We start from the raw sequence: 26,960 nt of genomic DNA, 5'->3' as shown, positions 1-26,960 counted from the left end.
TAGTTGGTAGAACATGGTGCTTGCAACACCAGGGTTGTGGGTTCATATCCCACAGAGGACCAGTATGAAAATATACACTGCTCAAAAAAATAAATGGAACACTTAAACACAATGTAACTCCAAGTCAATCACAGTTCTGTGAAATCAAACTGTCCACTTAGGAAGCAACACTGATTGACAATAAATTTCACATGCTGTTGTCCAAATGGAATAGACAACAGGTGGAAATTATAGGCATTTAGCAAGACACCCCCAATAAAGGAGTGGTTCTGCAGGTGGCGACCAAAGACCACTTCTCAGTTCCTATGCTTCCTGGCTGATGTTTTGGTCACTTTTGAATGCTGGCGGTGCTTTCACTCTAGTGGTAGCATGAAACGGAGTCTAAAACCTACACAAGTGGCTCAGGTAGTGCAGCTCATCCAGGATGGCACATCAATGCGAGATGTGGCAAGAAGGTTTGCTGTGTCTGTCAGCGTAGTGTCCAGAGCATGGAGGAGCTACCAGGAGACAGGCCAGTACATCAGGAGACGTGGAGGAGGCCGTAGGAGGGCAATAACCAAGCAGTAGGACCGCTACCTCCGCCTTTGTGCAAGGAGGAGCAGGAGGAGCACTGCCAGAGCCCTGCAAAATGACCTCCAGCAGGCCACAAATGTGCATGTGTCTGCTCAAACGGTCAGAAAACAGACTCCATGAGGGTGGTATGAGGGCCCGACGTCCACAGGTGGGGGCACAGCCCTCCATGTGCTCGCCAGAGGTAGCCCGACTGCCACTAGGTACCGAGATGAGATCCTCAGACCCCTTGTGAGACCATATGCTGGTGCGGTTGGCCCTGGGTTCCTCCTAATGCGGCTGGAGTGTGTCAGCAGTTCTTGCAAGAGGAAGGCATTGATGCTATGGACTGGCCCGCCCGTTCAACAGACCTGTATCCAATTGAGCACATCTTGGACAACATGTCTCGCTCCATCCACCAACGCCACCACGTTGCACCACACACTGTCCAGGAGTTGGCGGATGCTTTAGTCCAGGTCTGGGAGGAGATCCCTCAGGATCCCATCCGCCACCTCATCAGGAGCATGCCCAGGCGTTGTAGGGAGGTCATACACACTACTGAGCCTAATTTTGACTTGTTTTAAGGACATTACATCAAAGTTGGATCAGCCTGTAGTGTGGTTTTCCACTTTAATTTTGAGTGTGACTCCAAATCCAGACCTCCATGGGTTGATAAATTTGATTTCCATTGATAATTTTTGTGTGATTTTGTTGTCAGCACATTCAACTATGTAAAGAAAAAATTATTTAATAAGAATATTTCATTCATTCAGATCTAGGATGTGTTATTTTAGTGTTCCCTTTATTTTTTTGAGCAGTGTATTAACATTTTGGATAAGATCATGTACAGTTGAAGTCAGAAGTTTACATACACTTGGAGTCATTAAAAGTAGTTTTTCAACCACTCCACAAATTTCTTGTTAACTTCTTATGGCTGCAGGGGCAGTATTGAGTAGCTTGGATGAAAGGTGCCCAGAGGTGCCCAGAGTAAACGGCCTGCTCCTCAGTCCCAGTTGCTAATATATGCATATTATTATTAGTATTGGATAGAAAACACTCTGGAGTTTTTGAAAGTGTTTGAATGATGTATGTGAGTATAGTAACCGAAAGGTTGCAAGATCGAATCCCCGAGCTGTCAAGGTAAAAATCTGTCGTTCTGCCCCTGAACAAGGCAGTTAACCCACTGTTCCTAGACCAGTTAACCCACTGTTCCTAGACCAGTTAACCCACTGTTCCTAGACCAGTTAACCCACTGTTCCTAGACCAGTTAACCCACTGTTCCTAGACCAGTTAACCCACTGTTCCTAGACCAGTTAACCCACTGTTCCTAGACCAGTTAACCCACTGTTCCTAGACCAGTTAACCCACTGTTCCTAGACCAGTTAACCCACTGTTCCTAGACCAGTTAACCCACTGTTCCTGGACCAGTTAACCCACTGTTCCTGGACCAGTTAACCCACTGTTCCTGGACCAGTTAACCCACTGTTCCTGGACCAGTTAACCCACTGTTCCTGGACCAGTTAACCCACTGTTCCTGGACCAGTTAACCCACTGTTCCTGGACCAGTTAACCCACTGTTCCTGGACCAGTTAACCCACTGTTCCTGGACCAGTTAACCCACTGTTCCTGACCAGTTAACCCACTGTTCCTAGACCAGTTAACCCACTGTTCCTAGACCAGTTAACCCACTGTTCCTAGACCAGTTAACCCACTGTTCCTAGACCAGTTAACCCACTGTTCCTAGACCAGTTAACCCACTGTTCCTAGACCAGTTAACCCACTGTTCCTAGACCAGTTAACCCACTGTTCCTAGACCAGTTAACCCACTGTTCCTAGGCCAGTTAACCCACTGTTCCTAGGCCAGTTAACCCACTGTTCCTAGACCAGTTAACCCACTGTTCCTAGACCAGTTAACCCACTGTTCCTAGACCAGTTAACCCACTGTTCCTAGACCAGTTAACCCACTGTTCCTAGACCAGTTAACCCACTGTTCCTAGACCAGTTAACCCACTGTTCCTAGACCAGTTAACCCACTGTTCCTAGACCAGTTAACCCACTGTTCCTAGACCAGTTAACCCACTGTTCCTAGACCAGTTAACCCACTGTTCCTAGACCAGTTAACCCACTGTTCCTAGACCAGTTAACCCACTGTTCCTAGACCAGTTAACCCACTGTTCCTAGACCAGTTAACCCACTGTTCCTAGACCAGTTAACCCACTGTTCCTAGACCAGTTAACCCACTGTTCCTAGACCAGTTAACCCACTGTTCCTAGACCAGTTAACCCACTGTTCCTAGACCAGTTAACCCACTGTTCCTAGACCAGTTAACCCACTGTTCCTAGACCAGTTAACCCACTGTTCCTAGACCAGTTAACCCACTGTTCCTAGACCAGTTAACCCACTGTTCCTAGACCAGTTAACCCACTGTTCCTAGACCAGTTAACCCACTGTTCCTAGACCAGTTAACCCACTGTTCCTAGGCCAGTTAACCCACTGTTCCTAGGCCAGTTAACCCACTGTTCCTAGACCAGTTAACCCACTGTTCCTAGACCAGTTAACCCACTGTTCCTAGACCAGTTAACCCACTGTTCCTAGACCAGTTAACCCACTGTTCCTAGACCAGTTAACCCACTGTTCCTAGACCAGTTAACCCACTGTTCCTAGACCAGTTAACCCACTGTTCCTAGACCAGTTAACCCACTGTTCCTAGACCAGTTAACCCACTGTTCCTAGACCAGTTAACCCACTGTTCCTAGACCAGTTAACCCACTGTTCCTGGACCAGTTAACCCACTGTTCCTAGACCAGTTAACCCACTGTTCCTAGACCAGTTAACCCACTGTTCCTAGACCAGTTAACCCACTGTTCCTAGACCAGTTAACCCACTGTTCCTAGACCGTCATTGAATAGTTAAATAAAAGGTAAAATAAAAAATATAAAATGTTGTGGTGCTTTGCTGCAGGAGGGACTGGTGCACTTCACAAAATAGATGGCATCATGAGGACGGAAAATTATGTGGATATATTGAAGCAACATCTCAAGACATCAGTCAGGAAGTTAAAGCTTTGTCGCAAATGGGTCTTCCAAATTGACAATTAAACCCCAAAAATACTTCCAAAGTTGTGGCAATATGGCTTATGGGCAACAAAGTCAAGGTATTGGAGTGGCCATCACAAAGCCCTGACCTCAATCCTATAGAGAATTTGTGGGCAGAACTGAAAAAGGCGTGTGAGCAAGGAGGCCTACAAACCTGACTCAGTTACACCAGCTCTGTCAGGAGGAATGGGCCAAAATTCACCCAGCCTATTGTGGAAAGCTTGTGGAAGGCTACCTGAAACGTTTGACCCAAGTTAAACAATTGAGTGTATGTAAACTTCTGAAACACGTGGTGTTATGAAATAAATAAATTGAAATAAATCACTCTTCTATTATTCTGACATTTCACATTCTTAAAATAAAGTGGTGATCCTAACTGACTGACCTAAGACAGGGAATTTTTACTTGGATTAAGGAATTGTGAAAAACTGAGTTTAAATATATTTGGCTAAGGTGTATGTAAACTTCCGACTTCAACTGTAAATTAAAAAAATATACCAGTTTGAGCCAGTAAGGTGTGGAGTGGAGACAGAATGTAAATATTGTGAATATAGAATTGGACACTTCTGCAGCGGAAGCTAGAAACTCTCTCTCTCTCTCTGACTCACACATACCAGACCACACCCCCTGGCTGAGGATGCAGGCAGGGCCAAGACCAGCGCCAACATTCCATCATAGAACATCTAAATCATTATTGCCACATTGGCTCTAAGAAACAGATCATTTCAGAGTCTTGTCTATTGCTTGTGTACACACACGCACAAAGGTACTAACAATCATGATTTGATGTTAAACACACAGCAGTAGGGTAATATTCTCCTACTGTAGGTTGGGTCTCCTATCCTTTGTATGTCAGTCATCTAAATCCCCCAGGTCAGTTGAAGAGGAGAAAAGCACCTTAGCTGACTGACTGTGTTCAAGATCTTCCCTTCCTGTAATGGAGATGGGAGGCGGGAACAAAATGTAAGCACTAACACATGGTTTCATTCACTGTAGTGGTTTTAACAGTGAGAGTCCATAAGACTACATTCTGAACAACAACAACATGTGGCAGCCATTTAAAACAATGCAACACAGAAGGAAGAACAGGGGGTGGGTCCCACACACAGCCAGGCTGTTCTCAGATGCCTCTCCTTCTCTAAAGGTCCCCAACATATAAACAGGGGCTCTGGCTGTAGAGGCCTCCTCTATCAGTCAATCCCCAGGCCTGTGTGTGTTGTGTCCTCCTGGCCCTAAAACCTCAGGATTACACCATCCCATCCAGAGCCAATTATGGGCTTTGCTTTCCTCCTCCTGCCTGCTGCTCCACCTGGCTCTCCTACACCTCTCAATGTGACTGTGTGTGTGCCCACTACAGATCAAGCTAGAGGCCACACCAGGTTGGATGGGATATTAGCAGAGTTGTCTATGTTGTTACCTCACACACAATGTTAAAGGCCTAGTGCAGTCAAAAATGAGATTTACTTATGTTTTATATACTGTATAGGAGGTTGGAATAAACCTGTGAAATTATAATAATGCCCTTTTAGTATAGGAGCTGTCTGAAAAGACTGCCTGAAATTTCAGCCTGTTTTGGTGGGATGGAGTTTTGGAATGCCTGGCAGTAAATTTGTTAATAGACCAATAAGAAAAGAGAGTTCCAAACCTCTCTGCCAATAACAGCTAGTTGCTAAGAAGCAACATGTGTTTATTTCTGGCCATTCTAATTGAAAACAATCACAGTACGATACTTATTTGTTCCCCAGAAATGAGTTATTATTGAGATGAAAACGGCTGTATTGGACCTTTAAGAATACCCTGTTCCCCTGTTCCCCCTAACCCCAACATCCTAATACCCTGTTACCCAGTGTCCCTGTTCCCCAGTGTCTCTGTTCCCCAGTTACCCTGTGTGCCCCTGTTCCCCTGTGTGCCCCTGTTCCCCACTCCATGTGATGTGTTATGTCTCCTGTCTAACCCCAAACATCCTAATACCCAGGTTAGGGCGGTGACTCCTGTCTACCCCCAACATCCTAATATCCTTGCTAGGGGCGGTGTCTCCCGTCTACCCCCAACATCCTAATATCCTGGCTAGGGTCTGTGTCAGGACTGTAGAGGGCAGCTTTACCCACACGGGGCACACTGTGACCGTCTGCAGTGCCAAGGTCACTCTGCCTTCCTGTAGGGAACACATGCTCCCTGGAGGGCACTGCTATGGTGAGAGAGAGCACTGAGAAGTCAGGGGGGACTGGGGAGTACAAACTGACTGTTTAGGTTCAGCATATCACAGGTCTCAGGGCAGGGAAAGGTACTGTACTTCACAGTGGGCTGAGTGTGTTGTGGTGGGATCAATCATCAATGCAGTCAGACTGAATTTACTACCTGGGACCATACTTATATCTTCACTGGCTGTAAACGTCAGAAGGCAACCAGAAGAACCCATGATTGCGTGGCACAGAGCTCAGCAGAGAATAACACAGCACCGTCTACAGATGTAGGATCTTAATTAGAGCCAGTTTGCTACGACAGGAAAATAAGAAGATTATAATTATGTGGATTATAATTACATTTATATTTTTGTAGGGGTTGATAAAAGGTTTCGTAAGGGAAAATCTAGTCTGACATTTCTAAGTGGAAAATACAAACTTCAGAAGGCATTTTAAACTTCAAATACACAACAAATTTGACATTTCCTGCAAAGGGCTGATTCAATCAACATGTAGAGCACTACATGCTTCTCTCTCTCACACTGTCCTCCATGTGTATGTGGAGGCTGCTGCAGTAGGAGTTAGGCTAGTGCAGAGTCAATAAGGCAGCTTTCACCAGACCCTGCACTATACTACCCTCCAGACCAATAACAGACCCTCCACTATACTACCCTCCAGAACAACACACCAGACCCTCCACTATACTACCCTCCAGACCCTGCACTATACTACCCTCCAGACCAATCACAGACCCTCCACTATAGTACCCTCCAGAACAATCACACCAGACCCTCCACTATAGTACCCTCCAGAACAATCACGCCAGACCCTCCACTATACTACCCTCCAGACCAATCACAGACCCTGCACTATACTACCCTCCAGACCAATCACAGACCCTCCACTATAGTACCCTCCAGAACAATCACACCAGACCCTCCACTATAGTACCCTCCAGAACAATCACACCAGACCCTCCACTATACTACCCTCCAGACCAATCACAGACCCTGCACTATACTACCCTCCAGACCAATCACACCAGACCCTCCACTATACTACCCTCCAGAACAATCACACCAGACCCTCCACTATACTACCCTCCAGACCAATCACAGACCCTGCACTATACTACCCTCCAGACCAATCACACCAGACCCTCCACTATACTACCCTCCAGAACAATCACACCAGACCCTGCACTATACTCCCCTCCAGAACAATCACACCAGACCCTGAACTATACTACCCCCCAGAACAATCACACCAGACCCTCCACTACACTACCCTCCAGAACAATCACACCAGACCCTGAACTATACTACCCCCCCGAACAATCACACCAGACCCTGAACTATACTACCCCCCAGAACAATCACACCAGACCCTCCACTATACTACCCTCCAGAACAATCACACCAGACCCTGAACTATACTACCCTCCAGAACATTCACACCAGACCCTGAACTATACTACCCCCCAGAACAATCACACCAGACCCTCCACTATACTACCCTCCAGAACAACACACCAGACCCTCCACTATACTACCCTCCAGAACAACACACCAGACCCTCCACTATACTACCCTCCAGAACAACACACCAGACCCTCCACTATACTACCCTCCAGAACAATCACAGACAGCAGAGCAGTTTCCTATACCAGGCCTCATTGTGTGTGTGTGTGTGTCGACCCTAATGGTCTGCAGTCTCCAGCATTTCTGTTTTAATCTTTCCTTTCTAATTAGGCCAGGGACAGACTCAGACCTGGTACAATAGGTTAATGGACAGCCAATCAATGACATTATCAATCCATTAACCAGCAGTACAGTTGACTTCCAGTGCCAGATATGGATCTCCCTGTGATCGCCTAGGAGGAAACAGAATTAACAGCCCGTCTATAGCCACTGGCCAGGGATATTAACACAGAGCTCTGCTTGGCGCAGCACATCCTGGGCTCCGGCTTGGCAGAGGGCTCTTTTTACAAACACTGCAGTGGTGAAACACCTGGATTGATACACAGACAGATACTCTGTAAATCCACACACAGACAAATCTCACACAACTTGTGGAAATAAAGCACGCACACACAAATATCACTCTAAACACTTGTTTAACAAATCACACACACACACACACACACACACACACACACACACACACACACACACACACACACACACACACACACACACACACACACACACACACACACACACACACACACACACACACACACACACACACACACACACACACACACACACACACACACACCTCCGCTATTGATAGAGCTTATTAAGACGTCAGCACATCACATTGTCTTGCTTGCAAAGCCCTACGTCAATTCCCTATAGGGCTCTGTATTGATCCATACGAGTTTCCCTCCACTAAACTGCCCCCACACCAGATATCAAAGTAGACTGGACACTGACCAAAAGCAGAGAGAGAAAACACTTCTCCTCCTCCTTCACTGTTCTCTTACACAACAACGGGAGCTTTGATGCCCAGTCCTCCCACACTCAGTGGGTACTGCCAGTTCTCCGATGGTGTACTAACGAACCAGAGAGAGATCAGATCACCCAGAGATTTCGTCTACATTGTACAACCACTGAGGTGTCTCAGGGGTAACCTACTAGCTTTCCTTTCATGTATTATATTATAGATGAGGACTTTATAATAATCATCGACCTGCAGGGAAAGTTCACTGAAATCCCTGTGGTCAAATTGAATAAATGTTTGCTGAATATAATCACATCATTTCCTGGGAGCAACTGCCAGATCCTCATTACCCTCATATTAATCTAACCTCCCCTGTCAGATCCTCATCTTAATCTAACTTCCCCTGCCAGATCCTCATTACCCTCATCTTAATCTAACCTCCCCTGTCAGATCCTCATTAACCTCATCTTAATCTAACCTCCCCTGTCAGATCCTCATCTTAATCTAACTTCCCCTGCCAGATCCTCATTACCCTCATATTAATCTAACCTCCCCTGTCAGATCCTCATTACCCTCATATTAATCTAACCTCCCCTGTCAGATCCTCATTACCATCATATTAATATAACCTCCCCTGATAGATCCTTATTACCCTCATATTAATCTAACCTCCCCTGATAGATCCTTATTACCCTCATATTTATATAACCTCCCCTGACAGATCCTCATATTAATCTAACCTCCCCTGATAGATCCTTATTACCCTCATATTTATATAACCTCCCCTGACAGATCCTCATATTAATCTAACCTCCCCTGCCAGATCCTCATTACCCTCATATTAATCTAACCTCCCCTGCCAGATCCTCATTACCCTCATATTAATCTAACCTCCCCTGCCAGATCCTCATTACCCTCATATTAATCTAACCTCCCGTGTCAGATCCTCATTACCCTCATATTAATCTAACCTCCCCTGTCAGATCCTCATTACCCTCATATTAATCTAACCTCCCCTGTCAGATCCTCATTACCATCATATTAATATAACCTCCCCTGATAGATCCTTATTACCCTCATATTAATCTAACCTCCCCTGATAGATCCTTATTACCCTCATATTTATATAACCTCCCCTGACAGATCCTCATATTAATCTAACCTCCCCTGCCAGATCCTCATTACCCTCATATTAATCTAACCTCCCCTGATAGATCCTTATTACCCTCATATTTATATAACCTCCCCTGCCAGATCCTCATTACCCTCATATTAATCTAACCTCCCCTGCCAGATCATCATTACCCTCATATTAATCTAACCTCCCCTGCCAGATCCTCATTACCCTCATCATATTAATCTAACCTCCCCTGACAGATCCTCATTACCCTCATATTAATCTAACCTCCTCTGACAGATCCTCATTACCCTCATCATATTAATCTAACCTCCCCTGACAGATCCTCATTACTCTCATCATATTAATCTAACCTCCCCTGACAGATCCTCATTACCCTCATCATATTAATCTAACCTCCCCTGACAGATCCTCATTACCCTCATATTAATCTAACCTCCCCTGTCAGATCCCCATTAACCTCATATTAATCTAACCTCCCCTGACAGACCCTCATTACCCTCATCATATTAATCTAACCTCCCCTGACAGACCCTCATTACCCTCATCATATTAATCTAACCTCCCCTGACAGATCCTCATTACCCTCATATTAATCTAACCTCCCCTGACAGACCCTCATTACCCTCATCATATTAATCTAACCTCCCCTGACAGATCCTCATTACCCTCATATTAATCTAACCTCCCCTGACAGATCCTCATTACCCTCATCATATTAATCTAACCTCCCCTGACAGATCCTCATTACTCTCATCATATTAATCTAACCTCCCCTGACAGATCCTCATATTAATCTAACCTCCCCTGACAGATCCTCATTACCATCATATTAATCTAACCTCCCCTGACAGATCCTCATTACCCTCATATTAATCTAACCTCCCCTGACAGATCCTCATTACCCTCATCATATTAATCTAACCTCCCCTGACAGATCCTCATTACTCTCATCATATTAATCTAACCTCCCCTGACAGATCCTCATTACCCTCATCATATTAATCTAACCTCCCCTGACAGATCCTCATTACCCTCATCATATTAATCTAACCTCCCCTGACAGATCCTCATTACCCTCATCATAATAATCTAACCTCCCCTGACAGATCAAAGACAGTTGACATCACAGTCAGGGAGCAGTGATACAGTCACACACACCACAGTCAGGGAGCAGTGATACAGTCACACACCAGTCAGGGAGCAGTGATACAGTCACACACCACAGTCGGGGAGCAGTGATACAGTCACACACCACAGTCAGGGAGCAGTGATACAGTCACACACACCACAGTCAGGGAGCAGTGATACAGTCACACACACCACAGTCAGGGAGCAGTGATACAGTCACACACCACAGTCAGGGAGCAGTGATACAGTCACACACCAGTCAGGGAGCAGTGATACAGTCACACACACCAGTCAGGGAGCAGTGATACAGTCACACACCAGTCAGGGAGCAGTGATACAGTCACACACACACCACAGTCGGGGAGCAGTGAAACAGTCACACACCACAGTCAGGGAGCAGTGATACAGTCACACACCACAGTCAGGGAGCAGTGATACAGTCACACACCACAGTCGGGGAGCAGTGATACAGTCACACACACCACAGTCAGGGAGCAGTGATACAGTCACACACCACAGTCAGGGAGCAGTGATACAGTCACACACCAGTCAGGGAGCAGTGATACAGTCACACACCACAGTCAGGGAGCAGTGATACAGTCACACACACACCACAGTCAGGGAGCAGTGATACAGTCACACACACACCACAGTCAGGGAGCAGTGATACAGTCACACACCAGTGATACAGTCACACACACACACACCACAGTCGGGGAGCAGTGATACAGTCACACACACCAGTCAGGGAGCAGTGATACAGTCACACACACCAGTCAGGGAGCAGTGATACAGTCACACACACCAGTCGGGGAGCAGTGATACAGTCACACACACACCAGTCAGGGAGCAGTGATACAGTCACACACACCAGTCAGGGAGCAGTGATACAGTCACACACACCAGTCAGGGAGCAGTGATACAGTCACACACCAGTCAGGGGGCAGTGATACAGTCACACACCAGTCAGGGGGCAGTGATACAGTCACACACACACCACAGTCGGGGAGCAGTGATACAGTCACACACACACCAGTCAGGGAGCAGTGATACAGTCACACACACCAGTCAGGGAGCAGTGATACAGTCACACACCAGTCAGGGAGCAGTGATACAGTCACACACACCAGTCAGGGAGCAGTGATACAGTCACACACCAGTCAGGGGGCAGTGATACAGTCACACACACCACAGTCAGGGAGCTCAGACACAGATTACAAACCACATGTTCTAGAAATCTAAACGGTGAAACCACAGGTTGAACGATTCTACACACACACTTTGTTGTTGAAAAACTGATGCACTATCAACACACCCTTAACAAGCCTGGGATGTTAGGCCAAATACTAAACACACCGAAAACTTCATTAGCAGAACAGTTTCAAAACAAATGTGGCGTTGAGACTAACCACCAGCAGGCTGTCTTCTGGAGTGTATTACTGAGGGAGATATCACTCCCAGCAGGGTTCATAACTCCTTTAAACCCTTCTGGGACTCACTACATTCTGCTTACAAAATTAGGTTTTACTGAAGATGTTTCCACACAGTTGTTTAAACTGGGCTCTGGAGGGTCAGTGCAGGTATGGGGGGAAACACAAAACACACACACGTCCCACCCTACGGTTTCCTAAACCATTATAGAGTAGAGAGCTGCCATTCCCCTGAGGAAGAACACAGGCCTATATTTACCACAGGCAGGGCAGGGACAGGCTGGGTAGAGGGGATCTCAGATTTCCATCTGTCTAACGCTGGGTGGGTTTCAATTGGCACTGAGATTACGGCCACCGCCCATCCTCCTCTTTTCCCTCGAACAGAACAGAAGCACTTCTCTTCCTTCTCTTCTCTCTCTAACAGTGTGCCATCTCTTCCTCTTTCTCGCTCTTTCATATTGCCCTTGTTGCTATGGAAACTTCTCCAAACAGCTCTCCGGGGCCTGAGAGGGTGTGTGTGTGATCTGTGGCCGCCTGAGTTTGTGCCCCTCCCACTACAGAGCAAATCCTGTCAGAGGAGCACTAGCAAGTAGAGAAGAGGGAAAAAAACAGTAGTTGAAATTCCCCTTCACATGTTATAAGTTCAGCCTGAATGGTGTCAACAACACCACCTCTGACACAGACACACCATCATCCAGCTGCTGCCATTCAACCATGCCCTTGACCGGTGAAGCACTTTCTGAGGGAGGCAACCATGCTGCCACACACACACAAACAGGCATGGACACAAGCCCACAACACACACCAGATGTCCTAAACAACTGAGTGCAGCACGGCCAACCAACAGAAACTGGCAGTCCTTCTCCACACATTCCTTCCTTGATTCACAGTCTATATTACCTCCACTTCATCCCTTCTTTCTCATCTTCCACCCAGCCTTACCACCAGGCTGATCATATCACTATAACCACTGGTCCTAATATTACCCTAGATCACCTTCCACCCAGCCTGATCATATCACTATAACAACTGATCCTAATATTACCCTAGATCACCTTCCACCCAGCCCCAGGCTGATCATATCACTATTACCACTGGTCCTAATAATACCCTTGATCAGTTTGAGTGACTATGAGAGATACAATACTAAACGCCAACCAGGGGACCTACTCACCCAGTAACACAGATTGGGCCCCTTCATATTTTATGACCATTGAGAGACACACTATTGCACTCTCAGGCTAGGGTCAGTGTGTCTAGAACCCCATCCATCAGGTGCTGTTTATTTGAAAGGGGCAGCCAGAACTCTACTACACTGCTGGGTGTCAGGTAGGTAGGTGTGTGTACTCTGCTGTGATTGACTCATGTGTGGTAATGTCTAACCCAAGAGCTGAATTTGCTCTTTCCTTTTTCCATCTAACACACTCCCTACCTCTCTCATGCACACACACATTCACATGTTAGAAATATGGCATAGGAGAGAAAAATCAGGCACTGGGCAGAAAATGAGGTTTCTCTTCTATTCAAATCAAAACATATCCCTGATGGCAGAATTTCTCCTTCTCTGAGAAGTAACTAACCTAACCTCAAAGTATACTCCATTTGTGTGTTTTTACAACACTATCATTGAGCTGATATACACACCTACACAAATATATGGACAACCCTTCAAATGAGTGGATTGGCTATTTCAGCCACACCTGTTGCTAACAGGTGTATAAAATTGAGCACACAGTCATGCAATCTCCATAGAAAAACATTGGCAGTAGAATGGCCTTACTGAAGAGCTCAGTGACTTTCAACGTGGCACTGTCAGGATGCCACCTTGCCAACAACTCAATTCGTCAAATTTCTACCCTGCTAGAGGTGCCCCCCGGTCAACTGTAAGTGCTGTTATTGTGAAGTGGAAACATCTAGGAGCAACAGCGGCTCGGCCGCAAAGTGGTAGGCCACACACGCTCACAGAATGGGATCGCCGAGTGCTGAAGCACGTAGTGCGGAAAAATCGTCTATCCTCGGTTGCAACACTCACTACAGAGTTCCAAACTGCCTCTGGAAGCAACGTCAGCACAATAACTGCTCGTCAGGAGCGTCATAAAAATGGGTTTCCATGGCCGAGCAGTCGCACACAAGCCTAAGATCACCATGTACAAAGTGTCGGCTGGAGTGGTGTAAAGCTTGCCGTCATTAGACTCCGGAGCAGTGGATTCATCACTCCAGAGAATGCTTCACCATCTTGCAGTCCGACGGACGAATCTGGGTTTGGCGGATGCCAGGAGAACCCTACCTTCCCCAATGCATAGTGACAACTGTAAAGTTTGGTGGAGAAGCAATAATGGTCAAGGGCTGTTTTTCATGGTTCGGGCCCCTTAGTTCCAGTGAAGGGAAATCTTAACGCTACAGCATACCATGATATTCTAGATAATTCTGCGCTTCCAACTTTGTGGCAACAGTTTGGGGAAAGCCCTTTTCCCGTTTTATCATGACAATGCCCCCATGTACAAAGCGAGGTCCATACAGAAATGTTTTCTCGAGATCGGTGTGGAAGGACTGACATGCACAGAGCCCTAACCTCAACCCCATCGAACACCTTTGGGATGAATTGGAACGCTGACTGCGAGCCAGGCCTAATCGTCCTACATCAGTGCCCGACCTCACTAATGTTCATGGCTGAATGGAAACAGGTTCCAGCAGCAATGTTCCAACATCTGGTGGAAAGCCTTCCCAGAAGAGTGGAGGCTGTTATAGCAGCCCATGATTTTGGAATGAGATGTTCGGCAAACAGGTGTCCACATACTTTTTTTGTCATGAGGTTTATATGGATTCTCTAATATATGGAGTTCAATAAAAAAAATATTAAAGTTATGACTGATTAGTATCTCTTTACAACATTTCCCGGTGTAGTACAGGGGGACAGAGTAGCTTGGGTGGTACTATATAATTAAAAATAACAATTGAATGTCTCTCTATAGCTGTACAACTTATTTTCCTCACAGGGGTAATACTCAAGAATCCTCCACTGACAACAGTAGATCAATAGTTTAAAGCCAGGAAATAGCTGAGAGCCTGGGAGAGAGCAGGGAGACCTCCCCTTACAAGGGAAGACATTGTACAGGCTTAAACATCAATCAGTGAGGCCATTCTCCTTACAGCTAATGACTATGGTGTTTGTACCAATGGGAATACACTGGTTGGTGGGCTGTAGCATGGTGGTCTCTGCTGGGTCGTATTGATTAGGCCCCAAACGGAAGACAATGAACTGAAACAGGGAGGGACTACTTTAACTTGTCCAATAAAAAGACTGATTTTCCTTTGCCCGTAGCTATATGTTTTGCTACAGTGTTGCCTAATGAATGGGACCCTGGCCTCCTGCTCCTGTCCACTCAGGCTAGGTTTGTTCCCCTCACTGTGGGGCTTCTAAAAGGCCTCTCAGATTGTTGGATGTGATTGGTTGGGCTTTCATTCATTCATTCCTCCCTCCCTTTCTCCAACTTGTCTACCAGTCTTTTGAGTTCTGACAACAGATGGCCCAACGGTTGCTGTCACCTGACCCTGTCCCTCTCAGCACAACCCTCTCCCCATTCCACAAGCCAGCCACACACACACACACACACACACACACACAGTACAGTGTGACAGCTCTCAAACTGATAGGCTGATATTTCTGATGCCTAGCTACAGTACGAGTCAACTGCCTTCTCTGTCAGTTTGTTCTGCCATTTAAAAAACAACAGCCCAACAAGGAAAAACCAATAACATTTTGTTAGTTCAACTAATTCAATAAGTGAAGTATTAGCCTACATTACTCTTTCATGTACAAGAAAGAGAGACTCTTTACCTAATTCTCAGATCAGTGCCACCAGGCATTAATATGGTTGATCAACTCTCTCACCGGACCATGGAGACACACGGTCTTGTTCCAGTCTTCCATGCTAGTGAGAGACTGAGAACCCAGAGCCTTTAATCGGTCTCCACCTCACTCCACACAGGACCTGGGACCGGTCCGGCGCCAAGACAGGCTTTCCCACGGTCAGAAGATGTAGTGGTAGTAGTAGTAGGGCTGTTAGAATTTGAACTATGAATTGTGATTCTATTGGGTAGGACACGCCTGTGGGAGAGCTTTCAATGCAGGGAAGGTGTTGCTTGGTTATTATCTTATTGCCTTATACCTTCACAGTGAGGGGAGTCAAGGTGGCTCCACAGGTTATCAAGAGGTTAAACTGAGCAATTATGAGACAGAAAAAAACATTACCAGCAGAAGCCCTTAAGGACTGGATCGTAGACTAAATCCTGTCTCATGTAAGAGAGCTCACCTGCAGCAAATTCTACTGCGGTAAGGAAGACATTTCTCTACTGCAACGCACGCGCACACACAGACACCCCCGTTCCCCTCGACACAAGGCTACTCATGGCAAACCCACACACCCTGGCACTCCCACCTCTTCTACATGCCTGTGAGAACAGTGAGATATTAAAGGCAATTACAAGGGATGTATGTAAATGTCATCTAGTTGTCAGGCCAGCCAGGCCTTGGAGGACAGCCTGTGGTCTGGGCCTTGTCCAACTCAGGGAGAGGAGAGGACTAAACATGTCAGCTGACTGAAGGGCTTTTCTATAGGTGTGCCCTTAGCATTTTTCAAAGGAGAGCGAGGGTAGAGTATGGTAGTCAGTCTAATGGGAGTGGTTGTGTTAGAACATGCTCCCGTACACGAGTGTGTTACACTGTTATTCTCTCTCAACAAGAACCACTACAGAATTTCTCCTCTTAAAGGCCCAAATTCCAGCACTGTCATTTCCCCCCATTTCTTTACACGAGGTGTCAAAAGTGACAGTGTAAAAAAACAACATTCCAACTTCACACACACACACAAATCCCCTGCATATTCAGAGACAATCACACCTGCAAGCAGTTTCATGCCCAGGCCCCAGAGATGATGGGCTGAAGAGAGAGAGAGATCAGAACAATGATGATCCAGCAGCATGTACTGTAAACTAGGGCAGCATGATATGGGCAAATACATTTAATTGTGATTCAGATCAAAACCCTTGGGTGAACTGTTGGAATCATGGAAATAAAATGCGTTTTCAATGATATTATTTTAATAATAGAATCTTTGAGAACTAACAATTTGCAAAATCTATTTCAGTTCCATGGAGAATTTAAGAATTGCAGGAAATTGGCTTGAAAATACACAAAAATTTGCTACACCACTTAGATGAGGAGCCTGTCAAATTTTCCCTAAAATTCAGCAGAGCCAAAGTCTAACTGCGACCTTTGCCGCCTCCATTGCCACACCCACCACCTAAGCCACTTTTTTTTTATCCATAAAAAATAAACTGCACAACATGAAAAGTTTCTTCCTTGAAAATTCAGAGGGAGAGAACAGTGTGTGACTGACATGAGACATACCATGAGAGGAAACACAGGAAGCAAAGGAAACACCAAGCTAAGGGAGAGTTAGTCCAAACTAAGATAACTACAAAGGCGCTATGCTACCATTTTCATTGTGTTGTTCCCTCATAACACACAGAAATGCTGAACCACAAGCGCACACACTGACAGAATCATCGGGCTGAATCATTGAAACCACAACCACAGCGGTTGCTCGTGTGAGCAACTCTGGAACTCATCAGCAAGAATGCATCAACTGTCAAGGATGAATATTTGTATCAAGACTGAAAATATTTAGCTAGAAATAGAAGACATTAAAATACATCTTTACAATTTCAACATTCTCTCCTCACTACAACTGTTGTAAAATGTATTCTCAAACGTACTTCAAAAGATCTTTTTACTCAAGTGAGAGCAAAGACAATCAAGTCAGTAAGATTTCTGAATGCAACACAAACTCATTCAGGACTCCTAATGGTGCTTTACTCTTGGAAAGAGATGTCAAACGGGAGGTGAATGAGAAACAACCTCAGGATTGAGGCAGCAGAACCCTTTCATTCTCCACGGCTGTGGTAATGACTGATCTGACAGAGGCTCTGACTGTAGTCAGTGGGAGACCACATTAGGGAGACGGGATTCAATAACAAATACTATTTGTATCTGAGTCACAGAGGAATAGATAACTAGTGTAGAAAGGAAAGATTGATGATAACCATCACCACACATCTGGAGGCCATATGAATATGGGAAGAGCAACAGATAGGTCCCTGAACCTTGGATAAGACAGTATGAAACCTCTAGCCTGTTCTAGAGGAACAGATAGGTCCCTGAGCCTTGGATAAGACAGTATGAAACCTCTAGCCTGTTCTACAGAGGAACAGATAGGTCCCTGAACCTTGGATAAGACACAGTGTGAAACCTCTAGCCTGTTCTAGAGGAACACATAGGTCCCTGAACCTTGGATAAGACAGTATGAAACCTCTAGCCTGTTCTAGAGGAACAGGATATGTACTATACCATTTCAATTCAAGTAAATACTCATGCAATTGTTCCATACACACACTCTGAATAGTCTAGAATGGACATGAAATTAACCTGATGAAACGGTCAGTAGATGCCAGTCAGTAGTGTAACGGTCAGTAGCTCAGCCAGCATTCTCACCTGAGGGAGTAGGTATATCCTGTGTTCTCTGGAGCACACTGTGGAGGAGTGTATGTGTGTAGGCGAGAGAAATCCATGGTCATTCTCCGATCAGACTGCAAGAGTCAGGGTGGAAAGGAGAGGGCTCTTTAGGCCATGGCACAATAGATGAGGGATTATCATTCTAACACACCAGCAAAGGCATGCATTACACACACACACACACACGTTCAGCTTGTCTCTCGGGACTAGTACTGTTTAGATCCAGTAAAAGGTTGATGTACTTTCCCACAGAGCAATAGCATAGTCCTACAAACACTCACTAGTTAGCATACAAACAAACTGTTCCACACACATACTACACCTCTCTGGTGAATATTAGTCACTCTCTCTCTGTGCCTCCACAGCCCAATCCCACATTAGACCCAATCTACTTGGCTTCACTCCAAGAAAACCTAGGCAGCAGTAGCTGCTCTGGAGAGTCCCAGAGCCCAGGCAGGCAGACAGGCAGGAGGACAGGCGAGTAATGAGAACAGTTACACATTATAATTTCCCCTAGCCCACAACACTACAGCCCTGCTCTGTTCTGTTCTGTAGAATAGACTTGGACAACCTCCTTCCCTTGCATTATGGCTGCGGCCTGTTGACGACAAGCGCTTCGGAAGGCAGGCAGCAGGGTTGGGTAATGAATGGAACTCTTCTTCTCTTTCTGTAGTTCAGCAGCTGTGGGCTGACGGGGACCAGTGGAGACAGGGAAGGGGACAATGAGAGTCCCTCTCAGGCAAGGCACCCAGCCAAAATACCAGACTGACTCCCTCTCAGGCACAGCACCCAGCCCAATACCAGACCGACTGGGGAAAACAGGCTTTCTCCCTTCAGAGAGTAGCACATACAGAGGTGGAGCTATAGGCCCAACCCTGGTAATGGACGGGACACACCTAGCCAGGTAGATGCCTGGGGCCTGTTCAGGAGGGTGCGGTGCAAATAACATTACAGAATGTTTGTGTAGGAGAGGAGTAGACATAATTGTGGGAATTTTGCCAGTTCTATACATTAGCCTACATTTCTGTCTACAACATTGTGAGCCCTGCACACTCCCAGAAGCAACACCAGGAAGATGGCAAGCTTGGGACACAGCAATCTATAAGCTACTCAATTGAACATGACCCCGTGAAGGGTCAGGAGAGGGCTAACATGAAACCTGTTCAAACCCTCAGTCAAATATATAGTAACCTAACAGGTACTATATAGGGAACATGACAGGGATGAATTTGGATGTGGTGATTCGTTTAGTCTATTCAAAACAGAGGGAAATCAATAAATGGAGCTGAAACACTAATGTATTGATTTTAACTATGGATCTACAACATCTAGCCTTGAAGTAAACTCAAACAGCAATGGAACGGTTGCCTCTCAAATATGCACAGAATTCAATGGTTACATAATGCAGCGGGTTTGGTTTCAATGACTCCACTTCCGCTGATAACTTACAGTAGGATGGCCCTGCAATACTACCCACGCCATATCTTCCTACAACAAACCCTGAGCTGTGCTGATACTACAGTAGGATGGCCATTCAATACTACCCATGCCATATCTTCCTACAACAAACCCTGAGCTGTGCTGATACTACAGTAGGATGGCCCTTCAATACTACCCACGCCATATCTTCCTACAACAAACCCTGAGGTGTGCTGATACTACAGTAGCTAAGGAAGCACCCCTGCTACCTACAATATACTATTATAGAGGTTGTACTAAATAAGAGCGAGCACTATAGAGGGGACAGATGGCATTCCCCCAAATCTGCCAAATCAGAGGGACTACTGCCTGGTAATCTTAACCACAGGTCAAATCTATTTGTAAATCCAAAGGCCCAAAACAGGGATTAATAATCATGAAAACCCATGTGGCGTCTTTAATTCTGCCAGGATTAGTCGGTTGGATTGGTGGCCTGTTGTTGGCAATCCTTCAGGATGCAGAAGTTACTGGACATTCCAAGTTCAGGAAAATAACAATATAAGCTCTCCTGTGTGTTCAAAACTGAATTATTTTGAGATTGCAGAGCTGAGATGGAAACCAACTTTAGAAACATGTTTCAACTGCCATCCAATGTATCACAACCACCATAAAAGAGCAATTGGTCATCCTCCATTTTTGCTTTTACAAGCCATCTTCCCAGGGGTCATGGCTAGAAAGGATTCAGCTTTTGTCAAATTCACATAAAAGTTTATTATTATTATTATTTTAATTTGAGCTAAACCGGACTATTTATAACCTTAATTTAATTATCCTAACCTGCTAGATTAACTATCCTAATCTGCTGCGTAAATTCTCCTAACCTGCTACGAAATGTCAAATCTGAAAAAACCTGTATCCTTTCTCATCAAAACCCTCCCCAGCCTTAGCTTGTAAAATCTTGCAAAGGGCACGACCTATGAACTTATACTCGAGAGACAGGCTGAACACAAACAGCACAGGCACACTCACTAGCCCGCACACACACACACATACACACACACACACAAAATAGAGCAGGGTTTCCCAAACTTAAATAACCAACTCATCACCAAGCTTTGATTATTAGAATCAGCAGTGTAGTGCTTGGGCAAAAAACAAAACGTGCACGGAGGGGGGCAGGACCAAGTTTGGGAACCCCTGCTATAGAGAACCACAGTATGAGTCATAATACCCATAAAACCGAGCGGTCAAACAGGGAAATGGTACCAATAGTTTAGATTTAAGAAAGTCACCTTGTCCGGGAGAGATTTACATGGTTATCAAAACGTCATGCCTACATGAAACACAAGCTGTGTTTGAATACTCATACTAACCTCACTATTTGTGAAGCAAATTGAGTATATTGTATGCTTATTGGTCATAGTATGGATATAGTTAACATGCCAAAAGTTCCCGTAAAATAATTCGCCAAAATACAAAGTATACACGCAGTGGACACTGTTTCTGTGTTTTTACAGCCCATAATGCCATTCTTCAGGAAATGGCTGTGGCTTGATCATTTTTAAGATTAGAAGAAAATGGTGTAAAACATGCAGCCAAAGTCCGATGAGAGCGGATACAAATTCATTGCTTGAACTAATTATGACAGATGTTAAGAAAATGTTAAGCAATGTAATCAGGTAATAACTTTTCACATAAGTTACGTTATGTTGGCTGACAATTTGTTAGCTACGCTATCCTTACGAACCACATAGCATTAGAGCAGTATGTAAGCTAGTTACCGGATGTTAGTTGGCTACTAATACATCAAACTTGCCAGGCAGTATATTAACTAACTACCCAACGTTGACTTGGTTATTCACATCATTCTTAGCTAAGTGGTATATTTACCCGAAATCGTAAAATGTTTAGCTAGTCATTGGTTATGCTAACAAGCTAGCAAGAGGTTGCATCGCAACATCAAGTTCAGGAGCACTCAACTGAAACGACAGTTTGTTTACAGTATACTAAAATTAACTAATAGTACGTAGTATATACTCATTAAGTATACAGTATGGGTATTCGAACACAGCTACAGCCCTTAAGTGATTCTAAAATCCCCAATGGAAAAATGAATGGTGGAAAAACGATTGGCACCATTTCCCTGTTTGACCACTAGGTTTTATCGGTATTATGACACCTCCACTGTGGAGCTCTATAGAAACATTTCTAAAATTGCCACTTTCACAACATGCATGTTTTTTTTTGTAAAACGATCTTCTTTTCACAAAACAGTAGGTGACGAGCTAGGTAAAACAAAAAACGATATCGAATTGTTGATTCTGCACGTCGGGTTTTGGATATGTCAAAATTTGTACTTCCATTTCAATGTGTGCAATTGGAGCAGCAAATGCCCAAATTACAAATATGAATGCATGTCCAAGTGACTCAAACTCCGCGAGTCTCGTATTGCCTAATGCTAATTTTAGAAGGCAATATTTAAACAACGCAGACACCCGTCCATGCACTGACATTAACGTTGCGTTTATAACATACATATCAAACGTGGGCTCTCATTGCGAGGATACTGAGGGTTAAAGCAAACGTTTGAGCCTAAGGTCGCAGTTAACATTTGAAATAATGAAACAGGCCCGAGGTTCTGTTCGCTGTCAAAACAGAATTCCGGAGAAAGGAGCCAGAGCACTACAAACTGGGAAATAAATGCCCGTTAATTTATATTAAATGACATTTTATGACTACTAAAAAAAACGGAAGATAAAACATAATTCCAATAATATCGCGTGTAACTTCTACTTGCCCGTCAGATAAGAGTCCATCTGTTATTCTTATGAGCGTAATCCAGTTGAAAAAGATCCACACATTTCTGTCTTGCAAGATGCGTTAACTTCACACCGCATGTCGAGGCGTCTATTCCAGGTATGGTGCGTTCGATGATCCTAACCCAGATACCAAAATAATATTTATCCGTGAACATACACAAAAGTTTGCAAGTTGACAGTGTGTATGTGTACGTAATTATCAGGCACTACAAGCAGAATTCCAAAATGGCTTCCCAGACGTAACAAAGCAAGAAGGATCGCAGCAGAGATGTTCCTCCCACTCCCAGACCCGCTATTGTCAGTTTATGGCGCACACTGAATCTATTGGAGTAAAATGAAATTGCTACATCCCACCACTACTGTAACTTCTCCCATCGGATGAGAGTTGAACTGGGAGTAGTGATCCAAGTATAATAGATATACTGATAAACTATAGCGTAACACTGAATATGATTTTGTATCAAATCAATCAAAATCACTGAGTACAAATACTGGAGGTACAGAATACACCAAAAAATAAATCACTATGTTTTTGTCACAGGACTAAAAGAGCTCAATACCTATATGTCTAGGGCTCTTATACAAAAATAGCTGAAGGAGTGAAGAGATATGAGATGGTAGTGGATGTCCCACAGACTGCAGTGAATGCCATGCAGGAGAAGGTTCCCGACACACTAACAGTGAAGAAGGTGGACTTTGATGCGTATATAGCACAAGTGACATTGCACTACTCAAACTAATTTAAAAAATCAACAAAGAAATCTAAGAAGTTAGACATCATTGTGAAGGGGGCAAATATATTTCTGGATCTCCAGGACTTTACAGCAGAAATTTTACAAGGAATACTGAATTAAGAGGTTCCTGAGCTGGGCTCTGAATAGACATTTAAATCCGACTGAAAGAGTAGTTTTTGTTCAAAATTATGGGTTAGTTATTAATAAAAGAACATCGTGGTATAGCCTGGTAGTGACCGGCCTCACACTCCAGTACAGTAGCTGGCAGTATATGCAGCTGTTAGTTGGTTGCGATCCGCCAAAAAAACACAAAGAAGAAAACAGGTGACGCAGTAGACAGGGTTACCGCGAGATTTTGGATTCAAAGTAAATCTAGTTCAGCTGGAGATGAGAAAAACATATTGTAGTTAGCTACCCTGTCAACATAAACGTCAATGATGCACACACCGTTCCAGTTTAGATAATTAGTGCACTGGTCAATAATTACGAAATCAGGAGAAAGAAATCAAGTGCATGCAACCATGGTGGTGGTTGGTCGTGCAGCCTTGATGTGCTAGCTAAGTAGCTAGCTAGCTTACGTCATACCTTCTCGTATTCTAACGTTACTTTTCTGTTTTCTAAGTACATCACTAGTTGCACGTATAATCTAACACTTATGCATACATTTCGCACGTCCCATATAACAAGTTACTGGTAGTAGACACCACTAGTCTGAATGTGGGACTATTTCTAAAACAGTTCACGTTTACTGTAACTTACACTCGGCGCTGGTTGTCAAATCCACAGGTTGTTGTGAAGATGAACGACGGTCTGTCTGGCTGTTCAGTTATCCACCAAAATCAGTTCAAGGAAGTTAAATGTTGCTACCAAGTCAGTGCATGGCAAGCCTGCCTAAAAAGTAGCTAACGTTCGGTTTGCCCTTTCCCCGACTGGCACAGTAATATTTTCCGCTGCTCAAACTGACATCACATGGAGGAGAGCAATAAGCGTTTCAAATCACAATCCTTTTTAGGTAAAAATGCCCATATATAGTAGCTGTATGAAGCAGCGTGCAGCCAGAGCTGTAGCGCTGCTTGCTGGACGGTTTAAGCATCTCTTTTTCGTCTCTGTCAACACAGTTTTTTTGTTGTTGTTGTTGTAAATAACAATACGTTTTTTATACATAGATTGTTATCTATACACTAATTAACTACCTGTAACTTATAACCCAATTACATATCCGTTATACACTGTTTATAAAGAGTACCTTAATATAAAATCGTACTCATTTTAAACTGGCCAATATAGGCATACTGTGATATCATTTAGACCAACAGTAGAGAGTGCACTGTATCCTATCCTATGACAGCAAAAAAAAAAACGATCAGCACATCATCCCTTGAAGAGGTAGGCTAGACAACCAGTTCTACAGAGTAAATAATTGTGTTTTGTGAATCCATTTGTGTTATATGACAATGGAAAGACTTGTGGAGGAAACTTTCTAGCCTACTATGAGATAAAATATGTAGGGCAGGCCACATGTCATATGAGGAATGTAGGTGATGCTGATCCTATTGTTTCTTGTTACCGACCTGAGGTCACATGACTAGAACGTTGCGTAGGTTGTGTGAGTACAACTATCACACTCTTGTATAAGATAGGATCACTTTTGACAGGATTATAGACAATTTGCTACACAGTATGAGGAACTTGTTGCACTTTGTGTTTGTTTGAGTTGCTTGCTGTACAGCCTGACGATGTGGATCACTGTAAGTAGTCTACACACCTTTGTTAAAAATGTGTCTTCTGACAAGTCCATTTGCTGATTTAAAAAAAAAATAATGATTACCTACTAACATCTAGTACTGGACTGTATATGGCTCTTATGTATTTGTGCTCTCTTTCTGCAGATACCTATTGTGAGAGTTGCTTGACTACAGCCCAAGGTAGGATTGATATACCTGTTTTCATTCACGTGAAGTGTGTTCAAGAGGACTAGTAGACAGTCATGGTTGGCATTGCTGTTGCTCTCTTGCTACATTGAAGAGCATCAGACCAGGCATTGTTGCTACACTCTTGCTACATTGAAGAGTATCAGACCAGGCACTGTTGCTACACTCTTGCTACATTTAACCACAGTGTGACAACAGAAGGCATTTGCTTGATCCTCAGATATAGAAATAGAGTTATTAGAATCATTGATTCATGCTCTTTTTTTCTTCTTCCAGAAATTGAGAGCAGAAGAAAGACACAGCAGAGTCCAGACGGGATGTTATTGAGAAGCTAGTCAGTGGTGCTGTGTACCAAGATATAGATGCTAAAATCCCCACTGAACACATTTTAATGTAACTATGTTCAACTGTACCAACTCTGTTTATTTGATCTCCAAAATGATCTTAGAATAAAGATAAAGATATTTCTCAATATCATGTTGTTGTATGTTATTGTAATTTCTGCCATACTGAACTGACAATGTAGGTTCACCCACTAATGCAATATATTGATAAAGGATGTGACAACTATTATCTTAATGGAATCAAGTGTTCAGCCATCTGCCCTTTTCCAGAAACATCCATATTGCGTTTCTCTCTGTCTCATACAAAATCCATATCTGAATAAGCTAAGAAATAACACAGTTGGATTGAATTATATGAATTTGAATTGGATATTATTGATTATGCATCATACACTATTTCAAATTTGCTTTCATTTGTAAATTACATTGTCAAATCACTCAATTTAAATGTGAGTCATGTAATACTTTTACAGATTCAAGAGATCATTATGATGACTGAATAATGATTTATTTCAGAAATTGTGACATAGATAAAGATGTAGTATATTTAATTCAACTGCTAATAATACTAGGTAAATTTCATATTCACAAATGCAAATGGTCTAATTCAAAAACCGAACTTATTTCACTTCATAAATGAGTTTAAACATTATGGCACTACTTTAACTAAAATTAAAAACAAAAAGGCGTTTAAAACTTGTATTATTAATATGATTTGTTTGTTTAGGATTCCTAGCAACGTAAATAGTTTGTTTGTATGCTTATTTTCATGTGACTATTCCTCTTTTGTTTGGTGATATTTGTTAATTTAAAAAATATATATTTTTAAATAAAATTAAAAAAAATACAATTATGATGTTCCATTTCCGTCCCAAATGCCTATTTATGATCTTCCCCTTTGGTGTCTATTGCAAAAAGGAAATGACAGGATTTCCTATTTGGGCTCAATTTAGGCCTGGTGGCTCCATCATCATATTGCTTCTTATTAAAATCATATTACACCTTTCAACATTGGAGGCTGAGGCTAGGGGAAATGAAGGTGCTGGGGATAGAAATGGAACTGGGCCTAAATTATGTTGCTAGGAGGCGCTGTTGCGACCGGAAGAGGTCGATGTGATGAGGACCATTTGAGGCAAACCTGAAACAGAAAAGAGAAATTCACGATTCT

The 26,960-nt window shown here is 43.9% G+C and overlaps 1 protein-coding gene and 1 long non-coding RNA gene across 24 annotated transcripts in view; one reads left to right on the top strand and one right to left on the bottom strand.

Annotated features, from left to right (window-relative positions):
* LOC139402060 (SUN domain-containing protein 1-like) overlaps nt 1–24,531 on the bottom strand; it is a 50,042-nt gene extending 25,511 nt beyond the window's left edge. For 4 of the 23 annotated variants that reach the window (XM_071146140.1, XM_071146146.1, XM_071146144.1 and 1 more), the window contains exon 1: nt 24,277–24,498. Coding sequence is in view for 11 of the 23 variants with exons in the window: in XM_071146127.1 (XP_071002228.1) it covers nt 18,525–18,619; nt 19,117–19,131 (110 nt within the window). In the remaining 12 variants the exon portion in view is untranslated. Of the gene's footprint in view, nt 1–4,467; nt 4,577–12,230; nt 12,563–18,524; nt 18,620–19,116; nt 19,403–22,761; nt 23,101–24,276 lie in introns of those variants that run through there. The other 19 variants (XM_071146131.1, XM_071146133.1, XM_071146134.1 and 16 more) reach the window with 13 other exon arrangements.
* Nucleotides 21,553–25,861, top strand: LOC139402061 (uncharacterized). The gene is made up of 3 exons (XR_011633195.1): nt 21,553–21,643; nt 25,407–25,442; nt 25,725–25,861. It is a non-coding gene; the product is annotated as an uncharacterized lncRNA (long non-coding RNA).
* Nucleotides 25,862–26,960: the final 1,099 nt, after the last annotated feature.

This window comes from Oncorhynchus clarkii, unplaced genomic scaffold, assembly GCF_045791955.1.
Source record: "Oncorhynchus clarkii lewisi isolate Uvic-CL-2024 unplaced genomic scaffold, UVic_Ocla_1.0 unplaced_contig_586_pilon_pilon, whole genome shotgun sequence".
NCBI classification, from domain to species: Eukaryota; Metazoa; Chordata; class Actinopteri; order Salmoniformes; family Salmonidae; genus Oncorhynchus; species Oncorhynchus clarkii.
Note: the sequence above shows the minus strand (reverse complement) of the source record. Positions and strands in the feature narration are given on the sequence as shown.